Here is a 22,310-nt window from a genome sequence, read left to right as displayed (position 1 = left end):
ACATTTTTTGGTACCCTTCCCCAGATCTGTGCCTCGACACAATCCCGTCTCGGAGCTCTACGGACAATTCCTTGGACCTCATGGCTTGGTTTTTGCTCTGACATGCACGGTCAACTGTGGGACCTTATATAGACAGGTGTGTGCCTTTCCAAATCATGTCCAATCAATTGAATTTACCACAGGTGGACTCCAATCAAGTTGTAGAAACATCTCAATGATGATCAATGGAAACAGGATGCACCTGAGCTCAATTTCATGTCTCATAACAAAGAGTCTGAATACTTATGTAAATAAGGTATTTCTATTTTAATTTTCTGTATACATTTGCAAACATTTCTAAAAACCTGTTTTCACTTTGTCATTACGGGGTATTGTGTGTAGATTGCTGAGGATTGTTATTTATTTAATCCATTTTAGAACAAGGCTGTAACGTAACAAAATGCAGAAACAGTCAAGGGGTCTGAATACTTTCCGAAGGCACTGTACAGTTGACCGGGGGCAGCTCTAGCAGGGCAGAAATTTGACAAACTGACTTGTTGGAAAGGTGGCATCCTATGACGGTGCCACGTTGAAAGTCACTGAGCTCTTCGGTAAGGCCATTCTACTGCCTATGTTTGTCTATGGAGATTGCATGGTTGTGTGCTCGATTGTATACACCTGTCAGCAACGTGTGTGGCTGAAATAGCAGAATCTACTAATTTGAAGGGATGTCCACATACTCTTGGACATGTAGTGTAGCCACATCCTCAAATGAATGCTAAGTGGTTGACATTTGAGGTTAAAAGCTAGTCAATCCAATGGACTTCAGGATTCACATACTAGGCAGACATAAATAATATATACACCAGGGGTAAATTGTAGTCAATTGACTCATTGAAGGAATCCCTGAGTGGGATAGCATCAGTGAAACAGCCAACGATTGTTAATGTTTTGTGTGGAGGTATCATACCTTTTACGCAGGACGATGTGGAACTCCGAGCTCCGTAAGCTGGTGACCGATACGTATGGTAGCTCAAACTCCTGTAGCTTCCTCACAACTAGAGAGAGAGCGAGAGAGAGAGAGAGAGAGAGGGGAAGAGGAGAAGAGAGGGAGGATAGAGTGAGAGAGGGAAAGAGTGAGAGAGAGAGACAAGGGAAGGGGAAGAGAGCGAGAGATGGGGAGAGAGAGAGACGGGGAGAGAGAGAGAGAGAGAGAGGGAGACAGGGGAGAGAGAGAGAGAGAGAGAGAGGAGAGAGAGCGAGAGAGAGAGAGAGAGAGAGAGAGAGAGGGAGACAGGGGAGAGAGAGAGAGAGAGAGAGAGAGAGGAGACAGGGAGAGAGAGAGAGAGAGAGAGAGAGAGACAGGGGGAGAGAGAGAGAGAGAGTAAAAGGGAGTGCTGAGCAGAACAGAACAGCCTGATCCCATGGACTGAGATGAGGACAGTCCATCTGGACAGAACCCAGCAGGGTCCAGTAACAGAGAGAGATGAGGACAGTCCATCTGGACAGAACCCAGCAGGGTCCAGTAACAGAGACAGATGAGGACAGTCCATCTGGACAGAACCCAGCAGGGTCCAGTAACAGAGACAGATGAGGACAGTCCATCTGAACAGAACCCAGCAGGGTCCAGTAACAGAGAGCGATGAGGACAGTCCATCTGGACAGAACCCAGCAGGGTCCAGTAACAGAGACAGATGAGGACAGTCCATCTGAACAGAACCCAGCAGGGTCCAGTAACAGAGAGAGATGATGACAGTCCATCTGGACAGAACCCAGCAGGGTCCAGTAACAGAGAGAGATGAGGACAGTCCATCTGGACAGAACCCAGCAGGGTCCAGTAACAGAGAGAGATGAGGACAGTCCATCTGGACAGAACCCAGCAGGGTCCAGTAACAGAGAGAGATGAGGACAGTCCATCTGGACAGAACCCAGCAGGGTCCAGTAACAGAGAGAGATGAGGACAGTCCATCTGGACAGAACCCAGCAGGGTCCAGTAACAGAGAGAGATGAGGACAGTCCATCTGGACAGAACCCAGCAGGGTCCAGTAACAGAGACAGATGAGGACAGTCCATCTGGACAGAACCCAGCAGGGTCCAGTAACAGAGAGAGATGAGGACAGTCCATCTGGACAGAACCCAGCAGGGTCCAGTAATCATGTGTGTGTGTACTAACTGCAGCTGTTTAGTTGAGGTCTACTCTCCAGAGAGGACAGGGAGATCACATTTTACATTTACATTTTAGTCATTTAGCAGACGCTCTTATCCAGAGTGACTTACAGTTAGTGAGTGCATACATTAGATATATATCTATATAGATATTTATTTTTTCATACTGGCACCCGTGGGAAACGAACCCACAACCCTGGCGTTGCAAACGCCATGCTCTACCAACATCCCTGCCGGCCATTCCCTCCCCTACCCTGGACGACGCTGGGCCAATTGTGCGCCGTCCCCATGGGTCTCCCGGTCGCGGAGAGAGACAGTCAACAACAGGAGACACTAGAGACAGTCAACAACAGGAGACACTAGAGAGACAGTCAACAACAGGAGACACTAGAGAGACAGTCAACAACAGGAGACACTAGAGAGACAGTCAACAACAGGAGACACTAGAGAGACAGTCAACAACAGGAGACACTAGAGAGACAGTCAACAACAGGAGACACTAGAGAGACAGTCAACAACAGGAGACACTAGAGACAGTCAACAACAGGAGACACTAGAGAGACAGTCAACAACAGGAGACACTAGAGACAGTCAACAACAGGAGACACTAGAGACAGTCAACAACAGGAGACACTAGAGACAGTCAACAACAGGAGACACTAGAGAGACAGTCAACAACAGGAGACACTAGAGAGACAGTCAACAACAGGAGACACTAGAGAGACAGTCAACAACAGGAGACACTAGAGAGACAGTCAACAACAGGAGACACTAGAGAGACAGTCAACAACAGGAGTCACTAGAGAGACAGTCAACAACAGGAGACACTAGAGAGACAGTCAACAACAGGAGACACTAGAGAGACAGTCAACAACAGGAGACACTAGAGAGACAGTCAACAACAGGAGACACTAGAGACAGTCAACAACAGGAGACACTAGAGACAGTCAACAACAGGAGACACTAGAGAGACAGTCAACAACAGGAGACACTAGAGAGACAGTCAACAACAGGAGACACTAGAGAGACAGTCAACAACAGGAGACACTAGAGACAGTCAACAACAGGAGACACTAGAGAGACAGTCAACAACAGGAGACACTAGAGAGACAGACAACAACAGGAGACACTAGAGACAGACAACAACAGGAGACACTAGAGAGACAGTCAACAACAGGAGACACTAGAGACAGTCAACAACAGGAGACACTAGAGAGACAGTCAACAACAGGAGACACTAGAGACAGTCAACAACAGGAGACACTAGAGACAGTCAACAACAGGAGACACTAGAGAGACAGTCAACAACAGGAGACACTAGAGAGACAGTCAACAACAGGAGACACTAGAGACAGTCAACAACAGGAGACACTAGAGAGACAGTCAACAACAGGAGACACTAGAGACAGTCAACAACAGGAGACACTAGAGAGACAGTCAACAACAGGAGACACTAGAGACAGTCAACAACAGGAGACACTAGAGACAGTCAACAACAGGATACACTAGAGAGACAGTCAACAACAGGAGACACTAGAGACAGACAACAACAGGAGACACTAGAGAGACAGTCAACAACAGGAGACACTAGAGACAGTCAACAACAGGAGACACTAGAGAGACAGTCAACAACAGGAGACACTAGAGAGACAGTTAACAACAGGAGACACTAGAGAGACAGTCAACAACAGGAGACACTAGAGAGACAGTCAACAACAGGAGACACTAGAGACAGTCAACAAAAGGATGTCAATACAAGGACATCAAGTGCTGATTTTATAGGACCGATAGTTCAGGCTGATTGGCTAAGAAGCATTCAATGTCATGATATATTGGTTTGGCCTCGTATCTGTCAAAACAACTCTCTCTAGCTGCCTGTCAAAACAACTCTCTCTAACTGCCTGTCAAAACAACTCTCTCTAACTGCCTGTCAAAACAACTCCCTCTAACTGCCTGTCAAAACAACTCTCTCTAGCTGCCTGTCAAAACAACTCCCTCTAGCTGCCTGTCAAAACAACTCTCTCTAGCTGCCTGTCAAAACAACTCTCTCTAGCTGCCTGTCAAAACAACTCTCTCTAGCAGTCTGTCAAAACAACTCCCTCTAGCAGTCTGTCAAAACAACTCTCTCTAGCAGTCTGTCAAAACAACTCCATCTAGCCAGCCATAACAATATCCATCTTATGATGACCTCTCAGAGATTGTCAATGTATTTGATTCCCAACTGTCCTCTATATGGTTATGGGATGGTTAAGGGTTAGGGGTCAAAGGTTAAAAGTCAGTGCTTACACGTTAAACCCCCGTCCACTCCTTCACGAACCAGGAATAGACTGAAGTAAGCAGCCAGGTCGTCTGGAAGGTCCAGCTTCGACGCAACAGCCTGCAAATCAGAAGACAGACAAAGATCATCTTTGGTAATATTTTTCTGTGTTTGAATGAATCCACAACTCCTATTTCCTCTAACTCATATAAAACATATTGTCGTTTTAAAATAATGGTATCCACTGACAGTTATACAGCCTTGAACCTATTGAAATATCCCAGAGAGAGGTCTATGGTCACATACAGCTTACCTCGAGGACGTCCTCTGTCTGGTCGGAGGTCAGGATGTTGACCGTGACCTTCTGGCCGTTAGACAGGTAGATCTCCAGAGGTACCTCTTCTGTTGGAATCTGCTGGGTCTCCTATAGGGCAATGACAGGTTTACTGCTGGGTCTCCTATAGGGCAATGACAGGTTTACTGCTGGGTCTCCTATTGGACAATGACAGGTTTACTGCTGGGTCTCCTATTGGACAATGACAGGTTTACTGCTGGGTCTCCTATAGGGCAATGACAGGTTTACTGCTGGGTCTCCTATTGGACAATGACAGGTTTACTGCTGGGTCTCCTATTGGACAATGACAGGTTTACTGCTGGGTCTCCTATTGGGCAATGACAGGTTTACTGCTGGGTCTTCTATTGGACAATGACAGGTTTACTGCTGGGTCTCCTATTGGACAATGACAGGTTTACTGCTGGGTCTCCTATAGGGCAATGACAGGTTTACTGCTGGGTCTCCTATAGGGCAATGACAGGTTTACTGCTGGGTCTCCTATAGGGCAATGACAGGTTTACTGCTGGGTCTCCTATTGGACAATGACAGGTTTACTGCTGGGTCTCCTATAGGGCAATGACAGGTTTACTGCTGGGTCTCCTATTGGACAATGACAGGTTTACTGCTGGGTCTCCTATTGGACAATGACAGGTTTATTAAAATCAGGTTATAGAGGTTACATAATGGTTACATAGGAGCATAGAGATTATAAGAGAATGGCATATCTACAGAGATCTTCTTCTGTTGGGATCTGCGGAGTCTCTTGCAACAGACAGAATGAGTTTATATGACAGACAGAGTCCGAACTATATCCAAACGTTACATTCCGTTTCTTCTACCAGCTGTGCATCGTGGGCTGTGTACTGTAGATACTGTAGAGACATACAGAGCCTGCACAACTGCATGGGGGAAACAGCACGAATGGATAATATGGATTTAACGTTGGGGGTAAAGGTCGGAATGACAAAATGTAATGTGTCCAACATCTAAAAGACCTACATCACTACACTGAGAGTGTGTCCGTTTCTAAAAGGATGTATTTGGGAGGTTTTGAATCCGCGTGCCCCGATACCGCGTGCCCTGATACTGTTTCTCAAAAACAAGCCAAATTACATTTAAAAAAAGTGTTTGGACCCTTCTATAACATGCCATTTACATCAAAAATAGAGATTTACTGCAGAAATAGGACAATTATCCTTTAAAGATATAGTTGAACAATTACAGTGCATTCAGAAAGTCTTCATGTTTTAGGTTATTGTCCAGCTGAAAGGTGAATTCGTCTCACAGTGTCTGGTGGAAAGCAGACTGAACCAGGTTTTCCTTTAGGATTTTGCCTGAGCTTAGCTCCATTCCATTTATTTTTTATCCTGAAAAAAACTCCCCAGTCCTTAATGATTACAAGCATACCCATAACATGATGCAACAACCACTATACTTTTACATTTTTTGCAGTATTACTTTAGTGCCTTGTTGCAAACAGGATGCATGTTTTGGAATATTTAGATTCTGTACAAGCTTCCTTTTCACTCTGTCAATTAAGTTAGTATTGTGGAGTAACTACAATGTTGTTGATCCATCCTCAGTTTTATCCTATCACAGCCATTAAACTCTGTAACTGTTTTAAAGTCACCATTGGCCTCATGGTGAGATCCCTAAGCAGTTTCCTTCCTCTCCGGCAACTGAGTTAGGAAGGATGCCTGTTCTGTATCTTTGTAGTGACTGGGTGTATTGATACACCATCCAAATTGTAATTAATAACTTCACCATGCCCAAAGAGATATGTAATGTCTTCTTCTCTTATTTTTACCCATCTACCAATAGGTGCCCTTCTTTGCGAGGCATTGGAAAACCTCTCTGGTCTTTGTGGTTGAATCTTTGTTTGAAATTCACTGCTCGACCGAGGGACCTCCTCCCTCCTCCCCTCAGATAATTGTATGTGTGGGGTACAGAGATGAGGTAGTCATTTATAAATCATGTTAAACACTATTATTGCACACAGAGTGAGTCCATGCAACTTATTATGTGAGTTGTTAAACACATTTTTACTCCTGAACTTATTTAGGCTTGCCATAACAAAAGGTTGGAATACTTATTGATTCAAGACAGCTTTTCAAGGTAGGAGTAGGAGGAGGGAAGGAGTGAGGGAGGAGGAGAGGAGGGAGTGGGGGGAGGAAGGAGGGGAAGAGATGAGGAAAGGTGGGGGATAGAGAACAGACACAGGGTACTCAGCAGAAGGAGGGAGGGAGTGGAGGAAGGAGAGAGAGAGAGTATCCTCACAAGAGGAGGCCAATTGAGATATCGCGTGTGACTAACACATTTCAGTTATCGCGTGTGACCACAGACTATTCATTATATTGACCCACCATATACTCAAGTGGCCGCTCTAACAATAAATAAATACAATCTTCAAAAACTGAAGGCAGTTAGCCTGGGTACCAGTCTCTTTAGCTAATCCACTCCCTGTACTCCATGTCATGTGCCAAAGAGACTGGACTTTCTGCCATCTTCAAATATGAACATTCTATCATTAAATGAGCTGGAGGAAACATTCTATCATTTAATGAGCTTGAGGAGAACAGAGGAATTGATCCTGATTCAAATCACCCTCACAAGCTATCCTCCAATCACAACGATTATGCAAATATTGGAACTTTCTTCTCCACAGAACACGTTGGTATCCGGTTGCTAGCTCACGTCTAGATTCTCAAACTAAATACATGAATGCAATTCCAACCACAAAACGTCTTAGTTTCGACTTGCCTAGCTAACAACTTGCCTAGCCAACAGCTAAATGTTTGTTTTTGACTTTGTTATAAATTCTAATTCTATTTGAGGCTCCACATTTTTTCATGGAAAATAATAATGTTATTTCCAACAATGAGCAACTCCGCCGTAAATCCAGAGCATATAGAGCTCGCCAGCTTGTAATCCTAAAATCCAGAAAATGAGCTACCTCTGGTTCGTTCAGCCATTCCTAAGGGGGGAAATTATTGGGGAAAGAATAGGGTTTTGGGATAAACGCCGAAAATAAGGTCTGAGGTTAACACAGGCTTAGGAGATCTCATACATTTTGGTCTATGAGATAATAGCAGTCAGTTAACATGACTTTTATGAATTATTTGAATTCCATAAATGCTTCAAAATTCACAAAAAGTGACATTAGCTGAAGATGAACTCAGAACAAAATGTATAAGATCTCCTAAGCCTGCCACAGACCTCATTTTCATTCCAAAAACTCAATTCATTTCCCCATAGGCTTTGTCCAAAAACCATGGCGGACCACAAAAAGATGCCTTTACTATTGCTTTCTATTGAACATTGAAATTGCCGAAAGGCCAATCTCTTTGGCAATGACAAGGAATGGCAAGGAATGGAATGTTAGCTAAAGAGACTTCTACTCAGACTAGAACAGTGGTTCTCAACTGGTTTTGCCTCAGGACCCAAATTGTACCAGGTTGTCTCAGTCGCGATCCAATATTCGCATTGCGATTTTTTTGTTGTTGTTGTCAAAATGCAATCTGAAAAAATATTGTTCATGCTATATTGATATTTAATGTACAAATGATATCACAAGGGAACAACATTCCCAAGTTTTTCCATTGTCAATAATTGTACGAAAACGCCTGGCTTGGTGAGCGAAAAAATATTTTCAAAAAACGCCACCTGCTGGAGAAGACAGATTTTGGTCCCAGTCATCCCTCTGGCTTTGCCTCTTCCTCTCTGGTGTGACTCACACATTTCAGTTAATTACTATTGCTCCCGCCTTCGGCCAATCAGTGTAATTCTTTAAATGCCGGATCTCTATAGCAAGACGCATTATTCACCCAAGTTTCGTCAAAATCGGGCCAGTGCTGTCTGAGATATATCGCGTGTGACTAACGGACAGAGACCGATCCACAGTCCCCTACCCGATTCCATCGTAGGGGACAAAAAGAGAGACGCGGGACACGACTGTTCAGCGATGGATCTGATAACAGTAGATTAGGTTAGTAGATTTACAGCGTCCGGCCTAGCAACACAGCCAGGTGAGTGATGGCTCTCAGTTTCCTGTTCACACTACCAACCAATAGGAAAACTAGCATGCACTGAGCAGTTAGCATTGATTTATTAATTAATTAATTAATATGCCATTTAGCAGACGCTTTTATCCAAAGCGACTTGCAGTCATGCGTGCATACATTTATATATATATATTTTTTTGTATGGGTGGTCCCGGAGATCGAACCCACTACCTTGGCGTTACAAGCGCCGTGCTCTACCAGCTGAGCTACAGAGGACCATACCATGAATATTCATTTCATTCAATCATTTTGATGTTTCATCTATGCTAACAAGCATCGGAGGAAGCAGTGTGCTAGAAAGGGACCGCAGTGAGCAAAATGGACAAGCTCTGGGCAAACTCCCATGCACACACACACACACACTCCCAAAAAATGGTATAATTGTTCTGTAGCTAGTATGTCTTCCACCCTGGCTGTATAATTGAATAGATATACTAAGGTAGAGAAATTTAAAATAAAACGTATTAAAAGTGAGAAATAGAAACTTGAACCTACAATTTTAAAAACTTTTAGAATATAAATCAAAAGAAGGAAGCGTCGTGTACATTAATATGGCAGGACACACAGAGGCGGAACGAGTGCTGAAAGTACTGAAGTCCACCCTTGAAACAAAAGGAGGAAAAGATGGAAAGGAGTGGAAACGAGGGGGAGAAATTATACAAGAAATGGATAAAAGACGGTAGTATTAATTCACCCGATGGACTCCCAGTTGAAGGGGAGCCCGGCAGAATATTGTAAACGCTAAAACGAAAAACAGACAAAACCTGTTCCGACTGGACACAGGAGGGAGAACCGCGAGGGGAGGGGCTAGAGACAGCGAGAGTATGGCTTTTGGAGAGTCAGGAAAGACTAAGAAGTGATTTGTGTCGATTAAGAATTGGCTAAAAACACCACGAAGTGATTATTTGAGAGGTACCTGTAAATTTCTAACGATATATACGTATGAACTCGCTCGCCCGAACGTAGACGTACGTAATGGGTGAGAAAGTAGAGAATATGAGTTTAAGGTTGTACCGTTGTTTGATCATGTGATAAGGTTTAATGGGTAATCGGACCATAACTAATGTGGGTATAGAAGTAATGTATAAATAGTGGAGAGCCAATAGAGGGTTCCATTGAACTATTATGTTTTGTTGGGCATTTGAATGGCATAAGGTGAAGTCTGTGTATATGAGTGAATTCGACGGCTGGTATGGGTGGTGACCGGATGCTACGGAGTATTTGGTTTGTTGATGTTGAATGGAAGATTTGTAGCGTGGTTTGGGGTTAAATAGAAAGACTCACTTATTCAATAGGGAATGGGTGAAGGGAGAGAGAGCATTACTTTGTGTTGCTGAATGAGGTGAAAGCTAGTGCGGTTTTCATTTGGTGACGTCACTTGCTCTATGAACTGGAAGTATTTACTTTGAAAGCATCGCGGAATGTGTGGGGTGACTGGCAATGTATGTAGAGGGTCCCGGGTTCGAACACAGGTGGGGACAGTGGGTAAAGCTTTCGCATTGGGGCTATAGACCTAGATTACTACGTGGATTGAGAAATGTGAAAGGTTGAATTAGATAGCTTAAGTAGAAGTCTTCTAGAAAGGTCTATGAAAATATGTTACAAGGTCCCCGCGCCTTCCCCGTTGTGTAGGAAGGAGCAAGGGGAGGAGTGAGAGATAGTTTAAATGATAGGAATATCATTAAATGTATGCTTATCAACTGAAATGGCGATAGAGCTGTGAAAATTGAGTTGAGGACAAAGGACAATAATTTATGGCTCTGGTTAGCGGGAGAAAAAAATATATATAGAGACAGTCCAGCGAGTTAGATTGAGCTGTAAGATTTCAAGTAGAGGTCTAAATACTTGACTGAAAGGCAGTGCTTTGATGAATTCTAATTGTTATTACTTTATTCGATAGGTTGCTTAACACCAGTGGTGTATGCAAATAGTTGGTGAATTCTAGAACGATAATTTATTTTCGTTACGGGGACCAGGGGATGCAAGTAGCTTTAGCTATTATGCTGAGGGAATAGCATCAACCTATAGTGGGTTCTAGATTTGTTAAATAAACAAACTTATATTTTAAACTAAAGTAATGCAATAGGCTACAATTATAACATTATCAGAAAAAGGCACAATTTAATGTGAAATAGTTATTACAATTATTATGAATAGTTATTACAGTTATTATCATTGATCCAGTAATGATAGAAGGATAGTAGAGGAAAGGCAAGGGATTCAATCTCATTTAGGGAAAGAAGAAGAGTATGAAGATATATTAGGGAGAAAATACCATTAACTGATGGATATAAAACGTTTAGCTGAAAAACACAACAGGAATAATTTACCTTACACCCTAATATAGACATTAGACCACACCAGAAGTAGAGATGGCAGGATCACCAGTAGCAATCATGAAGAGAAGGTTCCCAGAAAATAGTGAAGATATTGGTAATATCTCTAACAAATGAGAAAAAAGGACCAGAAAGATAGTAACTAAATGGCAAAAAAAGGAGGGAACATTTGATGTAACCGTGATTGTATTGGCTAAAAAAATGAAATATGACATTTACAGGGGGGACAGGAACAATAGAGGGGGAGACAGATTTTCCTAGGGGGTTGATCAAATAATTGATAATGGATCATTTGAGATGAGATCACATGTAGCAGATTTAGGGTAATCAATTAAATAATCATTGTATACTCGAGGAATTTTGAGTGGTTTTATGGATTAGTTATGAGGAATTAGATTGATACAAACAATTATTGATGGGTTAGGACTGGGGATATCTGTATCGTGTTTTGTGTGCACTACCATCTTTAGATTACTGATGGTAATTGAAGGTTAACAAAATGTATAACCAGGAGAAAGAGATTAGCTTATCTCATTGGAATGTTGCCCAGGGCTAGGGGGAGCAGTAGTGAAGTTAGGCAGTATTTAGGCAGTGAGCTACCAAATCAAGTGGGGCCTGGCTATTTGTGGTTGTTGTTTTTCAAATTGGGTTTTTCAAATAAAAAACAACACACCTAGTATGATGGTTATAAAGGGTTGTTATGTTAAAATTAGGCAGTATTTAAAAATAAGGGATGGCAATTGGATGATAAATTACCAATATTACCTAAGTGATTGTTTAGGTAGGTGGTAATATTGACACATGAGCAAAACATGTGTCAAAAGGGGGATGGTAGGATTAAATAATAAATCTATACGAAGGAGAGGACAAAATACTTAAAAAAAAAATGTTTAGATACAGTCTAGAAAGAGAATGCAGTCAGAAATAGAAATTGAGAGCTGAACATGTGTGAAGATAGTTTATTAACCACACCCGTATGTCAGAGGTTTTGTGCCCCACAGGTGAACTAAAGGAGAAGGTGACCCACTCTATCTAACCAGGTGACTGGTGAGCATCCAGTCCCTAAAGAAGAAAAACTGGAAGCAGGCCTGTTGGGAAGGGCCCTATCAGGTTATATTGGTCACTGCCTTTGCCATTAGAATAGCAGAAAGAGCAACCTGGGTCCACGTTACCCACTGCAAAAAGGTAAGAACACATACAAGCGCCATTGAACACATGCAGAGTTAGAGAGAAGAACTGAACCAATAGGGTCTGGGGATCACCTCTGTTAACGAAGATCTCCTACCCCGACCTATCATCACTGTAGTGTGTTCTCAGGGTGTGAGTATGGGGTAGTACCAAGCAGAAAGACTGAGGACAGGAGAGGGTTGGCGGTTTTGGGGAATATGGATAACTTGAGTAGCATCATAGTCTCGGTAATGGTCTTGATATGTCAAGATCCACCACCAATTACACTATGCCCTTACCATTGTTAAGAAGTAAAAGAGAAGAGAAGCGACCCGACATACTGACCGTCAAGGACGAGTGGCCTACAAAATGGGAGTCAGAGAAGGGCAGACTGTCAGATTCAAAATAAAGGTTAGGGACGTAGCCAACGGGTGGGGTACATGTCAATAAGCAACTTGGGATTATAAAATCCCATTATATTCGTGTTCGGCCCCCACGGCGGATTGTTCCTAGACTCAAGTGTTTAAATACACTTGGGGATGGGAATATGAGACCGAGGGGGACTGAACATCCAGATGGGGGGTAAAGAGAAACAAAGACATCACCAATTATCAATTGGAGATAGTGGTAATGTGACGGACTTAAGTTCGGAAGCACAGGAGAGAATTTTGAACCTTACAGCCCCTGTAACCGGTGTGGTGGGCGTATGCCAGTAAAGGCAGTGTAAGGCAGAGAATTCCAAAAGGGTGGCTAGATACGTGCGCCCTGGTTCTACTGGTTCAGCTAGTTAGAATTAGTCACCAGGAACCAAGGATTGAACAGATGTAGGAGGAGTTTTGACAAGAAGGAGAATAGCCCTATTTAGATGGATGCGATCATGATACCAAGGGGGGTATCGGATGGATACCGAGCTATGAAACAATTAGGGGAAGGGTTTACTACCACATTCTTTTGGTGGGTGACAATAAACAAAATTGTGAATTGGATTAATTATATCTATTACGACCAACAACGATTTATTGGCTGGACTAGGGATGCAACAGAAGGGATCTTTGAACAATTATCCGCCATCTCACTCTTATGACTTAGTAAAAAGAGGTTGGCTCTAGATCAGGCAGAAAGGGGTGGTGTCTATAGAATGGGAAGCCATTGTTGTACGTTTATCCCTAACAATACCAGTCCTGACGGGAGTATCTCTAAAGCCCTAGTTGGTTTAGATAAACTATCAGCTGAAATGAAGAGCATGGCTGGAATGGAGGGAAACGGACTGTTCTCCTGGTTGGGGGAGTGGTTTGGTAAGTTCGCATCATTGGTGGTTACTGGATTTCTGACCCTAGTAGTTGTGTTTCTAATATTAATGTGCTGTGCTGCCTGTGTAATTCCTTGTCTGAGAAAGTCTGTTACAGATGTCGTGCATACGGCTGGTATGATGCCCCTCCTAGGGGCTCAAGAAGGGGATGCAGACACTGAGATGGGGTTGACAAAGGATGACCCTTGGTTTGCTATTGGTGAGGTGGTGGAGTGACACCCTAGAGGGTGTCTAAAGGGGACCAAAGTTCACTTCCCTGTTTATGTTTTATGCTTTATTAATCAAGTTAACCATTGTGAATGTTTGTCTTTCATTATGTGAAGGTTTGAAGTTCCTGGGTGACTGGTAGCCAACCTAGTACAAGTTAGGTGTAGATGGAAGGACTGAGGGTTTTTATTTTTTATTATCATTATTGCCTATTAATAAAAGTGTGATTCTTTTTGTTTGTATTGTATTTTAATGAGTGACACCCTAGTGGGTGTCAAAAGGGGGAATCCTAAATTTCCCTTCTTATTTTGGGTTCACACCCAGTGGGTGTGAAAAGGGGGATTGTGGGAAATTATTCTCTTATATTTTAGATGTGCTGTTAGCTTAATAAGAAAGCATTAATGATTAAACATAATAGGTTTGTACTGTACTGATATAAATTGGTCAACATAACAAGCTGTGATTAATGTGGGGAACTATTAGGGGGTAGGCTGAGATAAGACTTGTGTCTCACATACACACACACTGCCTCTTTGTTAGAACGCTCAAGGACATGTGTTCTGCTACAAAGATGTCTGGGGTTGCTGACTCGAGACAAGTTGTGGAGAAAACAACTGACACCTGGCAACAGTGAACCGCCAAGGGACTGGGACCAGCCTGTGCGCCAACGATAGGCTGAGTAAGTCTAAACCACGCTCAGTCTCTACTCTGATAGGCCAGCAGGGAGTGGGAACTGTCTCTGTCAGAGTATTTAAAGAAGAACTTATAACAATGGACCAGTTCTCTGTCTGCCCTGCGTGGTATTTCAGTGGACCCGTATATACGAACATCATATTTACCATTGAAGTGTTTTGCATTAATTAAAATACTAGTCTATTATAGAAGACGTGTATTGACCTCTTTTTGTTCCAATACCAGATGTGAATTGACGCAACTTAACAACAGCCAGGGTGGAAGACATGCTAGCTAGCTACAGAACAATTACACAGTCAGGGTGGAAGACATGCTAGCTAGCTACAGAACAATTACACAGTCAGGGTGGAAGACATGCTAGCTAGCTACAGAACAATTACACAGTCAGGGTGGAAGACATGCTAGCTAGCTACAGAACAATTACACAGTCAGGGTGGAAGACATGCTAGCTAGCTACAGAACAATTACACAGTCAGGGTGGAAGACATGCTAGCTAGCTACAGAACAATTACACAGTCAGGGTGGAAGACATGCTAGCTAGCTACAGAACAATTACACAGTCAGGGTGGAAGACATGCTAGCTAGCTACAGAACAATTACACAGCCAGGGTGGAAGACATGCTAGCTAGCTACAGAACAATTACACAGTCAGGGTGGAAGACATACTAGCTAGCTACAGTACCAACCTGCTGGGCTTTCCTTAGAAAGCTGTTGAACATCTCACTGGCTCCGAGCATTGGGTCCTGACGCACTGTGGTGGAAAGAGAGAAGATTAGAGAGATGTTAGAGAGAGGGCCATGTCAGCACTTAAAGTAAAGTAATCCTTCTACCCACCCCTCCCCCACCCATAAAAATAAAATAAAAAATTAATCATAATAATAATAGGGTGGTTGTCCCACTGGCTATCATAAATTGAATGAACCTATTTGTAAGTCGCTCTGGATAAGAGCGTCTGCTAAATGATGTCAATGTAAATGTCTAAATGTAAATTTGTAAATCATCAATCTGTAGTAGCAGGAAATAGCTACATGAACGTCATCAATCTGTAGTAGTAGGAAATAGCTACATGAACGTCATCAATCTGTAGTAGTAGGACATAGCTACATGGACCTCATCAATCTGTAGTAGTAGGATATAGCTACATGGACCTCATCAATCTTTAGTAGTAGGAAATAGCTACATGGACCTCATCAATCTGTAGTAGTAGGATATAGCTACATGGAGCTGAGAAGGTCTTCTGACGTGGCTTCAACTATCTGTAAATCAGTAGGAGCCAATTCAACCTGACATCTCCAGATGTGACTAACGAGGCAATCTCTACAGTGGTTTATTTACCTAACCAGGCAATCTCTACAGTGGTTTATTTACCTAACCAGGCAATCTCTACAGTGGTTTATTTACCTAACCAGGCAATCTCTACAGTGGTTTATTTACCTAACCAGGCAATCTCTACAGCGGTTTATTTACCTAACCAGGCAATCTCTACAGCGGTTTATTTACATTTTACATTTACATTTTAGTCATTTAGCAGACGCTCTTATCCAGAGCGACTTACAGTTAGTGCATACATTACTTTTTCATACCCCCTGTGGGAATCGAACCCACAACCCTGGCGTTGCAAACGCCATGCTCTATTTACCTAACCAGGCAATCTCTACAGCGGTTTATTTACCTAACCAGGCAATCTCTACAGTAGTTTATTTACCTAACCAGGCAATCTCTACAGTGGTTTATTTACCTAACCAGGCAATCTCTACAGTGGTTTATTTACCTAACTAGGCAATCTCTACAGTGGTTTATTTACCTAACCAGGCAATCTCTACAGTGGTTTATTTACCTAACCAGGCAATCTCTACAGCGGTTTATTTACCTAACCAGGCAATCTCTACAGCGGTTTATTTACCTAACCAGGCAATCTCTACAGGGGTTTATTTACCTAACCAGGCAATCTCTACAGTGTATTGTACGGCACAATGGAATCACAGTATGAGGGCGGTGCTGCAATTCTCACCCCTAAATAGGGTGTACACTCAATTAGAAGTGCCCTTTGGAGGACACAGACAGACACACAATTCCTGTGGTGGATTGAGTTCGTACACACACACACACACACAGTGTTCAGGGACATGGGAGAGCAGATTGTGTTTGTGGCAGTATATTTTCCATAACCGTGTTAAAACCGTGATGTAACATCCTCCCAGCAAGCGGTCGGTCAACCAGGAAGACCCGGTGGTGTGTGTCTTTGTCTGTGTGCTTACAGACTATGAGCAAATATGCCCCAACAAGGCTCAGTTTGTTCTGTGCTAACTGCCAGTGCTCGAGAGGATTCAAACAAATGCTCAACACTGCTGCCAGCTCAGTTTCGCTCAGTTCTTCTCTTTGCGTGTTGGTCTGCGTGTGTGTGTGTGTCGGTGTGTGTACGACCACAGTTCACCCTTGATCTGTTTGGGGAAGTGTCTGGCCAAAGCCGAGGCTTGGTGGGTCCCTTTGGACCTGTAAATTGAGAAATTAGCTGGCAAAGAAATCTCGTTCCTGACAAGGACCAACTGAGGCAGGGTTGAAACTTTGGTGTGCTCAACCCAGGGCCTGGCCAGTATCTCTGGCCGCTTGTTTGACCAAAACCCAGGGCCTGGCCAGTATCTCTGGCCGCTTGTTTGACCAAAACAATATAATCAAACGTTCCTATTAGTTCTATTAACATTATGAACGGATCTGAAGAGAACAGAACAGTGAGGATATCTAGTTCCAGGTTTGTCAAGAGTCAGGAGGACAGTCAAGAGGCCTTGGCCTCAACTACTATCATGCTCTGTGTGTGTGTGTGTGTGTGTGTGTGTGTGTGTGTGTAGATCACGTTCTTCATTTCACCGTTCCCTTTATTTTGCATTATGAACCGTAGTTTCCAGAACAGTTGAACCCAGTCACGTGTTTGTCAGGAGAAAGTGGGAGCAGGGGAATCCAGCTGTGTATTATTGACAGGGGTCACGCTTTATATTGAAAGTCAACTGTGTTTTTATTTTTTTCTTCAATAGTGTGATCAGGGATGTGCAACTATAGTTTTCCTTCACAGAAAATACATTACTGCAACACATTCGGCAGGAAACATCTCCGTTTTCCTCAAATGACAACAGAACGCTATTTAGCTGGCAGACGCACAAGTAAATGAGCTTACAATGAAAAAGCACTGTCTTTTTTTTTGTTGCTAAAATGACGCATGGACATATATATATTATATTTATATATTTATAATGTTTATCATAGAAAGAATGTAGCCAGCTAAATGTCCCAGTGAAAACTAGGCAGGCTACACAGAGAAAAGGACCAGAGAAAAGTAGGCAGGCTACACGGAGGAAAGGACCAGAGAAAACTAGGCAGGCTACACGGAGAAAAGGACCAGAGAAAAGTAGGCAGGCTACACGGAGGAAAGGACCAGAGAAAACTAGGCAGGCTACACGGAGAAAAGGACCAGTGAAAAGTAGGCAGGCTACATGGAGGAAAGGACCAGAGAAAAGTAGGCAGGCTACACGGAGAAAAGGACCAGAGAAAACTAGGCAGGCTACACGGAGAAAAGGACCAGTGAAAAGCAGGCAGGCTACATGGAGGAAAGGACCAGAGAAAAGTAGGCAGGCTACACAGAGAAAAGGACCAGAGAAAACTAGGCAGGCTACACGGAGAAAAGGACCAGAGAAAACTAGGCAGGCTACACGGAGAAAAGGACCAGTGAAAAGTAGGCAGGCTACATGGAGGAAAGGACCAGAGAAAAGTAGGCAGGCTACACGGAGAAAAGGACCAGAGAAAACTAGGCAGGCTACACGGAGAAAAGGACCAGAGAAAACTAGGCAGGCTACACGGAGAAAAGGACCAGAGAAAACTAGGCAGGCTACACGGAGGAAAGGACCAGAGAAAAGTAGGCAGGCTACATGGAGGAAAGGACCAGAGAAAAGTAGGCAGGCTACACGGAGAAAAGGACCAGAGAAAAGTAGGCAGGCTACACGGAGAGAAGGACCAGTGAAAACTAGGCAGGCTACACGGAGAAAAGGACCAGAGAAAAGTAGCTCCCCATCAGTCTGAGCTGAGTGGAGATAGAACGCCCGTTCCTGAATTCTCATCGGAGTGGAGAAGTGAAACTGAAGCGCAAAATGAGTCTTATGCAGAAATGACAATAAGAAGCATTTTAGATCTGCGCAGCAAGATATTTCTGATGCGTTTTCTCTTTTCTTCCTGCGAGGAAAAAAACACAGAATTCTGCGTTAATGCGACCCCAAAGTTGAACTTGCTAGTGGCTGAATTAATACGGTGACGGGCATCATATTATGTTAGCTTACCGACCTGTTAGAGAAGTCAAAGCTCTTTGGAGGAGCTTTTTGTACAGCTGCCACTATCTTCATTTCCTTGCGTTCTTCTCTCCTCTCCGTTCTCTGCCCCTCCTCCCTCATCTCCGAGCAGAGCAGGCAGGCCCGTTGCCCTAGCGACACCAAGCAGAGCAGGCAGGCCCGTTGCCCTAGCGACTCCAAGCAGAGCAGGCAGGCCCGTTGCCCTAGCGACTCCAAGCAGAGCAGGCAGGCCCGTTGCCCTAGCGACTCCAGACTCCACACAGACACAGCTTGTACACATGCTGCTCCAGATTCAGTACTGTTCTTCCTCCAGACAAGCTGCTGCTCCAGAGCCAGTACTGGTCTTCCTCCAGACAAGCTGCTGCTCCAGAGCCAGTACTGGTCTTCCTCCAGACAAGCTGCTGCTCCAGAGCCAGTACTGTTCTTCCTTCAGACAGGCTGCTGCTCCAGAGCCAGTACTGTTCTTCCTCCAGACAAGCTGCTGCTCCAGAGCCAGTACTGGTCTTCCTCCAAACTGCTGCTCCAGAGCCAGTACTGGTCTTCCTCCAGACAAGCTGCTGCTCCAGAGCCAGTACTGTTCTTCCTCCAGACAAGCTGCTGCTCCAGAACCAGTACTGGTCTTCCTTCAGACAAGCTGCTGATCCAGAGCCAGTACTGTTCTTCCTTCCTCCAAGCTGCATCAAAACCTTGTTCATTTGCACAATGTCTCTGATTCACGTTCGCTTGTAAATGTCCAACATCACCAAACATGACATTCAGTAGCTCCTACCTATATACAGAGCATTCGGAAAGTATTCAGACCCCTTCCCCTTTTCCACATTTTGTTACGTTACAGCCTTAAATAAAACATGTTTCTAATCAATCTACACCCAATACCCCATAATGACAAAGTGAAAACAGGTTTTTATAATTTTTTGCAAATGTATAAAAAAATTAAATAATGAAATACCATATTTACATAAGTATTCAGACCCTTTGCTATGAGACTCGAAATTTAGCTCAGGTGCATCCTGTTTCCATTGATCATCCTTGAGATGTTTTACAACTTGATTAGAGTCCACCTGTGGTAAATTCAATTGATTGGACATGATTTGGAAAGGCACACACCTGTCTATATAAAGGTCCCACAGTTGACAGTGCATGTCAGAGCAAAACCCAAGCCATGAGGTCTAAGGAATTGTCCGTAGAGCTCCGAGACAGGATTAAGTCGAGGCACAGATCTGGGGAAGGGTATTAAAAAATGTCTGCAGCATTGAAGGTCCCCAAGAACACTGTGCCTCCAAGAACCCGATGGTCACTTTGACAAAGCTCTAGAGTTCCTCTGTAGAGATGGGAGAACCTTCCAGAAGGACAACCATCTCTGCAGCACTGAAAATAGCTGTGCAGCGACGCTCCCCATCCAACCAGACAAAGCTTGAGAGGATCTGCAGAGAAGAATGGGAGAAACTCCCCAAATACAAGTGTGCCAAGCTTGTAGCGTCATAACCAAGAAGACTCAAGGCTGTAATCACTGCCAAAGGTACTTCAACAAAGTACTGAGTAAAGGGTCTGAATACTTATGTAAATGTAATAAACGTTTTTGATTTAAATACATTTTCAAAAATTTCTAAAAACCTGTTTTTGCTTTGTCATTATGGGGTATTGTGTGTAGATTGTTGAGGGGGAAAAAAACTATTTAATGAATTTTAGAATAAGGCTGTAACGTAACAAAATGTGGAAAAAGTCAAAGGGTCTGAAAACTTTCCGAATTACCTGTCTTTGCAATCTGTTTACTTTCGTTTGTGCTCGTTTGCGTATTTAGCTAGTAGCCTCCATGGAAATCCACTAGTACTTGTGCTATTTCTGTTAGCATTCTGGTAATAGACGCCCAATGGGCTTTTTTTGCGAGGGGATTTTAGCGCCCCCTTGTGTACTAAGCCGTTAATACCGTAAATCCCGGGATGAGAGAACGACGGTATGACGATATGAAAATCTGGATACCGTCCAACCCTAGTGTGTGTGTGTGTGTGTGTGTGTGTGTGTGTGTGTGTGTGTGTGTGTGTGTGTGTGGTCTAGTCAGAGCCTGTACGCTACCGCCCACATAAATACCACAACCACACCAGGCTGAGGAAGACTCAACCACACCAGGCTGAGGAAGACACAACCACACGAGGCTGAGGAAGACTCAACCACACGAGGCTGAGGAAGACTCAACCACACCAGGCTAAGGTAGACAGTGTCTAATAAGGTTTCTGCTACAAGGATTGGTCATTCTGGTGGAAATGTTGCAACAGGAGATCATGAGTCAGCTACTGTGTGTTCCACTATACTGCCCTTTTACCGAGTCAGCTACTGTCTGTTCTACCATACCCTCCTCCCCATGGGAAAGGCGGAGGTCACTTTTAGTTCAATTTAGCCGAGGTGAATTAGATTTGAATTTGAGAATTTTAAACATCCTTGTAGAAAATAAACTCACTTTTCTCTCAACGATACTGGAAATTGAATTTCAATTCATCTTCCGAATTGAGTGAATTGCAAATGGAATTGACCCCCAAACCTCAAATACAGGGCCCAGAACTGATAAACGTGATCTCACCAGCTTGCATGTATTTCTCCAGTTGTTCACGTCGTTGCTCCACCTCAGCCGGCGTCAGCGTGAAGATCTTCTTCGGGGGGAAAGCAGGCACCACATTGTTCCCGTACTCCTTCTTTATCTGGGAGGGAATAAAAACATTACAAGTTCACGGTCTCTGAAGCCGAATGGGAAGAAAGGACTTGTCATCGCCATCACGTTTGAACTACTCTGAGACCGATCATATTATAGCAACCTTATAAGGATAAAAGTTATTTCATACAACCAAATCTCTATTTTTGATGACGTAAATGGCATGTTATAGAAGGGTCCAGACTCCTTTTTTGTTGTTGTGATTTCACATTTGAGAAACAGCAAAATCACTTCCTCATCCTTGTTGTGTAAGTACGGGGCCCCTGAAAGAAACATGAACAAAGGCTAAAAAAAAAAAAAAAATTCATCCGTTTAGAAAAGGAAAAAGCTCTCAGTATAGTGAAACAGGTTTTTTAGATGTTGTACACATGACATTGTGTCATTCCAAACTGTTATATTCAGTTTTTGTGCGACTCGAGACGCTTCCCCCCCATCTAGCTGTTCCATTCTCCATGTAGCCTGCGGCAACAGGTAACTGCCAAAATAAAGGAAACGCCAACATAAAGTGTCTTAAAACGGTGTTGGGCCACCACGAGCTGCCAGAACATCTTCAATGCGCCCCAAGTGTCTGGAACTGTGTGGAAGCACCCCATGCTTTCAATATAACTTTGTATCCCTCATTTATTCAAGTGTTTTCTTTATTTTGTCAGCTACCTGTAAGAATGGACGGAAAGGTATCACTGGAGTCGCAAACAAAATGGAATATAACGTCACGGATATGTTCGGAATGACACCATTTCATGTGCTCAATTGGTAGAGCGTGGCG

The 22,310-nt window shown here is 43.4% G+C and overlaps 1 protein-coding gene across 1 annotated transcript in view; it reads right to left on the bottom strand.

Annotated features, from left to right (window-relative positions):
* LOC121559230 (sorting nexin-17) overlaps window positions 1-22,310 on the bottom strand; it is a gene marked incomplete at its 3' end in the record, with an annotated part of 65,812 nt that overhangs the window by 19,742 nt on the left and 23,760 nt on the right. Inside the window, exons 3-7 of the mRNA XM_045218335.1 lie at window positions 21,416-21,533; window positions 15,196-15,260; window positions 4,716-4,826; window positions 4,432-4,522; window positions 950-1,037 (exon numbers count right to left, since the gene is read on the bottom strand). Of these exons, the coding sequence (XP_045074270.1) occupies window positions 950-1,037; window positions 4,432-4,522; window positions 4,716-4,826; window positions 15,196-15,260; window positions 21,416-21,533 (473 nt within the window). The remainder of the gene's footprint in view (window positions 1-949; window positions 1,038-4,431; window positions 4,523-4,715; window positions 4,827-15,195; window positions 15,261-21,415; window positions 21,534-22,310) is intronic.

The sequence above is a fragment of the Coregonus clupeaformis genome, unplaced genomic scaffold (genome assembly GCF_020615455.1).
Source record: "Coregonus clupeaformis isolate EN_2021a unplaced genomic scaffold, ASM2061545v1 scaf1508, whole genome shotgun sequence".
NCBI lineage: Eukaryota > Metazoa > Chordata > Actinopteri > Salmoniformes > Salmonidae > Coregonus > Coregonus clupeaformis.
The sequence above is the reverse complement of the archived record's forward strand: the minus strand, read 5'-3'. Positions and strand labels throughout refer to the sequence as shown.